Source organism: Fibroporia radiculosa (assembly GCF_000313525.1).
Source record: "Fibroporia radiculosa TFFH 294 genomic supercontigs, scaffold2625, whole genome shotgun sequence".
NCBI classification, from domain to species: Eukaryota; Fungi; Basidiomycota; class Agaricomycetes; order Polyporales; family Fibroporiaceae; genus Fibroporia; species Fibroporia radiculosa.
The window spans coordinates 20,312-28,165 of NW_012133356.1; the positions used below are offsets into that span (position 1 = coordinate 20,312).

General features: G+C 50.1%; 3 protein-coding genes across 3 annotated transcripts; 1 reads left to right on the top strand and 2 right to left on the bottom strand.

Annotated features, from left to right (window-relative positions):
• Positions 1-24: 24 nt before the first annotated feature.
• FIBRA_04093 (uncharacterized protein) lies at positions 25-3,261 on the bottom strand (the record flags this gene model as incomplete). Its single annotated transcript, XM_012325910.1, has 19 exons — positions 25-143; positions 203-311; positions 370-559; positions 621-666; positions 717-765; positions 812-868; positions 939-1,006; positions 1,063-1,129; positions 1,196-1,285; positions 1,352-1,570; positions 1,627-2,087; positions 2,140-2,206; positions 2,262-2,357; positions 2,410-2,468; positions 2,527-2,770; positions 2,821-2,909; positions 2,960-3,063; positions 3,120-3,146; positions 3,203-3,261. 19 exons carry the CDS (start codon positions 3,259-3,261, stop codon positions 25-27), a joined length of 2,220 nt encoding a protein of 739 aa, XP_012181300.1.
• A 768-nt stretch (positions 3,262-4,029) lies between these two features.
• On the top strand, positions 4,030-5,315 carry FIBRA_04094 (uncharacterized protein; the record flags this gene model as incomplete). Its single annotated transcript, XM_012325911.1, has 4 exons — positions 4,030-4,042; positions 4,094-4,131; positions 4,186-4,799; positions 4,862-5,315. 4 exons carry the CDS (start codon positions 4,030-4,032, stop codon positions 5,313-5,315), a joined length of 1,119 nt encoding a protein of 372 aa, XP_012181301.1.
• A 719-nt stretch (positions 5,316-6,034) lies between these two features.
• On the bottom strand, positions 6,035-7,029 carry FIBRA_04095 (uncharacterized protein; the record flags this gene model as incomplete). The annotated part of the gene is made up of 3 exons (XM_012325912.1): positions 6,035-6,355; positions 6,412-6,953; positions 7,011-7,029. 3 exons carry the CDS (start codon positions 7,027-7,029, stop codon positions 6,035-6,037), a joined length of 882 nt encoding a protein of 293 aa, XP_012181302.1.
• Positions 7,030-7,854: the final 825 nt, after the last annotated feature.

Sequence of the window (7,854 nt, forward strand, 5' to 3'; positions counted from 1 at the left end):
AACAAGAGCGGAAGACTCGCACGTTCACATCAGACCGAGGTCCTGGGGCGTCGCATTCATCGGGTTTGCAGTCGCCTCCTGCTTCTTCTGCTCAACGATCTCCTCGACATAGGACGTCGAGACCGACGTCAGCGCCTGCGATGCTGCGTATTCCAATCGTACTGAGCGACATGATCGATTATCAAGCAAATTGAATACGTACGGGGTGCCTGAAGTGGTACGATAGCACTGATCGCCGTCTCAATACCATTCAACCGCGTCGTGATAGCGCTGGCAAAATCAGCTTGGTCCTTGGCGACCGTGGCCAGAATCTATCGCAGAAGCTCCGTAAAGACGCGATGTTGCACGTCAAAAGAATAAACGACAGACCTGCTGGCTCGCTGTATCAGCCGAGGCCTGGAGCTTCTTCTGCTCTTGCTCGAGCTTGGGAGCGAGTGTGGACGGGTCGGAGCCCTGCGCAAACTGAAGCATATTCCCGACACTTCGCTGGGCGGGCATGATGTAATCGTTGGATATCTCAACATAAACAGAAGACACTTTAGTGGAAAGAAGGGCAACTCTGTTGGAGCCAGAATTAGCAACCCCGAGTTGTCGATATGTAGGCAGCTAGGAAAACCCACTTGAGCGGCATCATCGTTTGGTTGTAGATAAGATTACGCGTGAAATCTAGCAGAGAGTCAGTGGGTGAGACTGAGTGGCCGCAGAGAAATGGTTACCCTGGAGCGAGGTTCCGGCGAGTATCATGGTTTCTGCAGATTGCATTGTCTACGCAAGAATTAGCGAAAGCGCAACAGCGAAGGGTAAGCTATACCTGCACGAGACGGTCCACCGACGGCGCCATGATGTCGTCGATAAGCGAGGCAATACTCTATGAGCATACATTCGCATGAGCAATCAGACGAATGGTCCTCATAGAAACTTGCCTCGAAGAATTGGACCAACTGTGATATTTGTGCGCGGAGGGTATTGAAGGAACCGACGGCCTTCTTGAGAACAGGTATCATTTCTGCCGTACTCCTGGCGTAAGAATGCGACGCAGCCTCAAAGACCACAGGAACATACGGGATAGTTGGGTATCTTGAAGGCTCAGACTGGTGATCTGTTGCACGGTCGTAGAGATTTCTTTTTGCTAGTGGATAAGTGGAAACGGTAAGTCTCACACGAGCTTTACGATAGATATTCGACGCTTTCTCACTTGTTCAGTCATCTGCTTATTGATATCATCGTACGATTGACGTGCCGCCTGAAGCACTTCCTTCGTCGAGTCGATCTTGAACTTTGCATCCTACAGAACGATGCGTATCAAACAACCAGCTCTGCAGAGGCTATCTCACGATACGACTGCACGTACCTGTACTGCGAGCTGGGCCGTCTGACCCGAGGACGGCTGAGCCGGTGGGGGGGGCGCAAAGCCGGTGGCAATAGAGGGCGGAGCTTGTGTGACAAGTTTCGCCTTTTGGCTAAGTGTCTGCAAGTTTGTAATCTCCGAGTCCACTGTCTCCCCGAGGGAAGCAGCGAGCTTGTCGTCGTCGTCGCCCGCACTCCCAGACTTGACAAGCTGATTGAGAACCTATAATTCCTAGTGAGACATTGTCGATAAAAGAAGCTCTCCAACAAGCGGCGTACCGAAATCAGGCTGGTAATAGATTGGCCTAGCGCGTCGGACATTGCCTGGCCCTGCTGGAGCTTGGTCTCGACAACTTCCAGTTCGTCTATAATGTATGATGCGCCAGTCGTCTTGCTTGTGTCGGTCGTGATGATCAGGTCCCAGTCTGGCTTCCCGTCTTTCCCCACAAGCAATGCCTTGATTCCATTGGCGTATGAGAGGACCAGGTCGACCTGCCCGTTTGCAGGATCGTTGATACCGCTGAGACTTGGCACCGGGGAAGGATCATTTGACCGTTGTGCGGGTTGCTGAGTGGGGACAGTCGCACCCTGAGCGGGAGTGACGGTCCCGTCTGGCGAAATCTTGCTCGTGAAGGCATCCACGCCAGTCATGACAAGCTGAGATCGCATCGTTGCTTGGTTGATGAACGCGTTGGCCGCGCTCACAGCGACGTTGGTGAGCGATTCGACGACACTCATGCCTAAATATACAAGTCAAACGGGCGACATGTGTTTCGAAATGAAAAAACAAACCAAGGAGTTCCATCCCAGAGGGCATAGAATTAATTGCCGACTGGAACTGGTCCTGGGCATCGAGGAACTGTAGGTCCAAAGTTCAGTACTGGCAGTGCAGAGCCGTCCTTAAAGAGGCCTACAGATTTCTTAGCAGTACTGAGGCTGTCTTGCGTACTGGCGAGCATCTTCTCAGAATTTGCCTTGTCAACTTGCAATACTTGCAGATTTATCTCGTTCTGAAAATATTTTCATCAGTCATGAGCAACATATGGTATCAATCTAACACACTTGGGCGAGAACTTGCTCTGAAGTTCCAGCTTTATAGGTGCATGCAAGTACCATTTCCTCTAAAATTCAACATACGTTATTATCAACATATCCTTATTTTTATGATGAGGAACTTACGAGCAAGATTAGCCATATCATTGAACCCAGCCTCGCACTCTTCGGCGGCAGTCTTGCAGCCGGTGGCCAAACCCTTCAGGTCATTGAGCCCATTCGGAAACAAAGCCTGTACTTCATCGGGCTTTCCAGAGATCAGTAACTGCACGAGGTTCTGAATTACATCAGGCATTTGACCAGATAATGCTTGGATAGTCTGCATGTCCTTATGCGCTGTCTCGAATGCAGTGTAGCCGTTCCCAACCATCTATTAAAGTAACTGAGATGGACGTAATGGATAAGTTTTCCAATAAGAACCTGCATGAGACACGCTTTGAACGAGTCTGGATGTTCAGCGTACTGCCATTTGAAGTCTGGGGCACCTTGAGGTTTCGCGACAATAAGACCTGTAAGGCAAGTTAGTATTCTATTTCAGAAAAACAAAAAAGCTATATACTAAAGTCTTGTGTGCTACTAGCCATGATCAGAATTGAACCAAGCAGTGCAACGGAAAGCGGCGCAGGTTGGAGAAGCGTGCCCCAGTTGGTGTTACACCAAGTCCTAATATGTAGATTTGTAAGCTCTCCCTGAGAGGAGTACAGAGCTAAGAAGCGTACGCCATCCAAGCATCTTGGTTTACATTGCTGTGATGACGATCTAATCAGGACAGAAGAAAACTGAGAACAGTTGGCCGACATACGTTCCTGAATTGATTGTTAACGTAGCAGCATGAATATCAGCGAGATCCTGGTTAGACATCTTTGTATGTGAGATGTAGCCGTTTGTTGCGCAGACAGAATCAGATGAAAACGTATGAAGACGAGTCGAGCTCAGACCCGCCTTTAAGTACGAGGTCTGTCAGCAAATTCATGGGTAAAAAAGGTACGAAGAAGTATCGACTTCTCCGCACAATGGTCGACATTACCAGACACAAAACACTCGACAGCGAAGCATCCGCGACATCGGGGGGAGGGGATTCAGAGCGGCGGGGTGCTGTATACAGGTCTGCAGGAAGCGCCCTCACGCCGATCTGGGGACGGAGATAGCAGACCAATCGGATCGTCGAAAAGAGAGCTTAAGAAGGCAGCTGCAATGGCCGATCCGGAGCGCGGAGGGTCATGCGATACTCTTATGGCCTTCGAGACCATAACCGTAACTAGATATGGTAAGGACGTACTCGAAGGGAGACCATAGATGTATGCCCCGCGCTCCGATACAGTGTCGGTAGAAGGTAGTCACCGCCAGACAGCAGGAGCGGAAGTAATTGCGATAGTGAAACGTTCAGCTTCAGTAATTTTCCCGGAGAGCGCACTCAATGACAGCTGCTTCATCGCGATCACCGCTGAATATCCGTTCACTGTCGGAAAGTCTAGCACGACCAGCACAAGTGAGACCAGATGGAACTCTGAAGCAAGGCGAAAGATTACCCTTCTTGTGGTGTATATAAAGATCGTCGTACTCTCTCCAAGGATTGAGTCAAATCAGCACCCAAGGACAGAACTCCATAAGACAAACAACATCGACAGAATGGCTGTCGCGTGTATGGACTTTCCATACGCACAATAATGTACGCTAATCTTCATCATTCTAGTATCATCAGCACCGCGACAATCCCTTATGGTTGCTGGCGTGAGTACCTATCTTCATATACAGAAATCGCAATTACTGACTGAAGACTTTCAGTCAATCCAAGTTCCAGTTGGTAGCCTCCAGAGCCTGCGCGCCGAGGCCGAACAGCTGCACGCAAATGTATCAGACCTAGGCAGCAAAACAGCACAAGTAGTCGCAAGTGTAGCTGCTGAGTATACCACCCTCATAAACACCTTGCGTCCAATGGGCGAGAAAGCCATAACACGAATCATCCAGCTTGGGGACGAGATTGAGAAGCTCGCGGCAGACCAAAATAGCACCCAGCACGACGCGCTCATCGCAGATTGTAAAGCCGGATCCATCGCACTGCACAACGCCTTCGACGACGCATACAATTCCGCGAAGTCTGCGCTAGACGCTGCGACAAAGGAGGCGACCGAGATCGTGTACGACGAGTCCCAGACGGAGACAGATGAGACACGCGTTAAACAGATCATCGCGCTCGCGACGGTAATCTTGGCCTCTAATAAGAGCAACCTGCAGTTTCAGCAAGATCGCGTTAACACGGAGAGCCAAGCCGAGCAGACCGCAACGAATGCGCGTAATGATGCAGAGAGCAAGTTGAAGAACGCCAAGAATGTTAGAATCGTTCGCGATGTGTTTACCCTTGGGCTTGGAGAGGCTGGGGACTGGGGAAGCTTAAACAAGTGGGTTACCGCAGCATGCGTCGCTTGATATATCCGCTCATTGATCAATTCCGCATCTATAGAGAAATGAGTGATGCCGAAAGCGCTCTCCGTACGGCCGACAACAACTTAGAACAGGCGCAAAAAGACTACGCTGCTGCTCAGAGCGCAGTTACCTCCGCACTGGCCGATATCGCAGCGATTACCGCCCTCTTGCCCGACCTCCAGCGTCTTGGGGCGATATTCCAAACCGAGAGGGCACAGCTTGAACAAACGCGCGCGAAGTTGAATGACTTCACGAACACCTGCCTCGACCTGGCCAATTATTTCGGCAGCCTCGACGCGCAATCAGCGCCGCTGGAGTATATCCACAATGCGGCTGGCCTCGCGAGCGCGGTAGTGTCATTGCAGAATACTCTTGGCTGCAACACGAAACTGTCTGGTCCGTTCTTGACAGCACCGAGCAGCTTGGATGGGCCACTGGAGCAGATTGCGAAGTCGACCGTCCCGGCCGGTCCTGTAACCAGCCTTATGTAAAGGTGCGCTTTGTTACACCACACTCCTGGTCCGTTTTATTTACGCATGTAACAGTTCGTATACGCTTCCTTACGGGGCGTGTAGACGTGCATGTCTCCTGGGTGAATAGATAATTGAATGATAAATGATGATCGGCAGTATAAAGACTCGCTCAGGGTAAATATTCATCGAAGTACTAGTTCTATGCAGAATGAGTGAAGTATGATTGTTGAACGCTGAAGAGGAATGAAACAGTTGAAAATATTGCATAAGTGGAACTAGAAGGATCAAATGCAAAAGTGCCCCGACCAAACTGTCGGCGTCGAAATGTCAACACATGTCAACAAGACGCTAAATTTGACGGCTCCCGCACGCTATTTGCTTGACTACTTCCGATTAATGGGCGATACCTCCTTTACGCTGTTGCTCAGACTTCACCTAACACCAGTTGAAATGTAGAGCATCTGAGTAGTTGGAAGTGGGGATGTTGGCAGTTTTTGTATCGCATTATTACCAGCGAAATCTTTATTTTACTTTACAAAGGTGAAGTCCCTCTGTGAACTGTTGCTTCAGCCTTATGCATATGATGGATAGCTGTCTGGAACATGTCTTGAGGAAGGGAAGAGTGAATCAAGTGTGTATATGGTGAGTGGATTCCGACTAGCAGCGAAATCGTTTTATTACGCTGGCAGCACTGATGTGCACTAGTGATGCTGACAACAATATCATTCAATCTTGAACTATACAACCATCTTTACCTTCAACTTGTCGCCGTCCACAATCTCCTGCTCCTTTGCGGACAGTTCCTCCATGTCCCACTGGGCGCTGACGTAGCGCCCGGCTAGCCAGTCCCTTCTCTCGCTCACAAGCCAGACTATGGTATGCGCGGCAAGTTCGGGGGTATCATATGGAGGAATGCCCCCGCCCCTCGCGCGGAAAGGTACTTTAGCGGCCATGCCTGTATCGATCAAACCAGGATGAACAAAGTGCGCTAGGACACCCTTATCTCCATATTCTACCATGGTAAGCTCTGTAAACCGCAATAGTGCAAGTTTAGATGTCTATCATTGAGTGGCGTCCGTAAGAGTGATCCAAAGAGCACGAGTTGACGACATACGTTATAAGCGGAGAGTTTTGGGAGTTTCATCAACCCAGCAAGACTCCCGACATTGACTATCGTCTTGTCCCCGCCGCTCTCAATAAGCCATGGCAAGGCCGCACGCGTCATCGCGTACGTACCCAACATGTTGACAGCCCATGTCTGCCAGACCTGATCTAGATCGGAGTCGGCGATGAGGTCGTATTCTGCGAGATAACCTGCGTTGTTGACCACGATATCGAGTCGTTCAAAAGTTTCTCTGATTTTTTCAAATGCCGAGGATATTTGCTCTGGCCTGCTCGTATCGGCAGTAATAGTCAGCACCTTGAGCGACTGTCCTGGACGCTTGGCCGCCTCACATGCGGATTTCGTATCGGTGAGGTCGGAGCGGGCCAGAAGGATAAGGCCGGACACCCCTGCCTGTGTGAAAGAGGTAGCGATCACTTTTCCGATGCCCCTCGATGCCCCCGTAATGAGGACAACTTTGTCCTTGAGATTGGCTTTGGCCGGGTCAATGGCAGGGTAAGTGTCAAATCGCCGAGTGGGCACAAATTGAACTCCTGGAAATAGCTTGGTCACTCAGAAGTTATTAGTATTACAATAAAGCGAGGGCGAACCGAGATCAGGTGAATCCATCTTCCGACAGATGCGTCAAACTTTTCCCCAAAGGCATGACTCTCACTCTTCTTATACTTAGCTACATTCATATCATAATCGATAGGCCTCCAACAGATAAAACATAGTCTCATAAAACACGTATGAGGGCTTGTGTGAAACCTATAGGATGAAACATGCATCATTGCAAGCAATGTCCAAAGGCCGGGCCATCTGTGAGTTGCTTCGTTTGCCGAGGCATGCCCGGCCAGTTATCGCTTCAATTCTATTGCTCTATTCAAAAGCGAGCTTTCTGGGACGAGTGAGCGTATTGCTCTGTTCTCTGAGGCTCGCCAACGGTGCACTTGCAGACGAAAGTCGACAGCCGAACATGGAGAAAAGGCCATTCGGTCGCTGGCAAGTCGCTGGAGACAGCATTTCTTGACCATGTTCGGAGCTCAAATACGTTATTCAACACCACGGAAACATCCGCTGAACATGAATTACCAGCCAATCAACGACTGCCGATCACTTTTCCTAAGCTAACAGTATCCTAGCCCTCCATCGCATCTACAACCTCGTCACAGACCACGCAAACCACCAAGCTTTAAATCCATGTTTTGCACCTCTCTCCGTCAGTTTTGTGGTGACTTTCACGGTACCCTTGGCGAAGACATCACCATCCCACAACTCAGTCCAGCTCTCTGGCGAATGTCCGAACATTTCTGCCCAGCTGATAGTGGAATCTCCTTGCTCGCCACGAAGACCTTTCTTTGGGCATGCGCTGTGACCACCAAAAATTACAGAACCAGGAATGGGCGAGAGTAAACCGCCGAGCGCGCGCGCGAGTTGAGCCTGTTGTGGCTC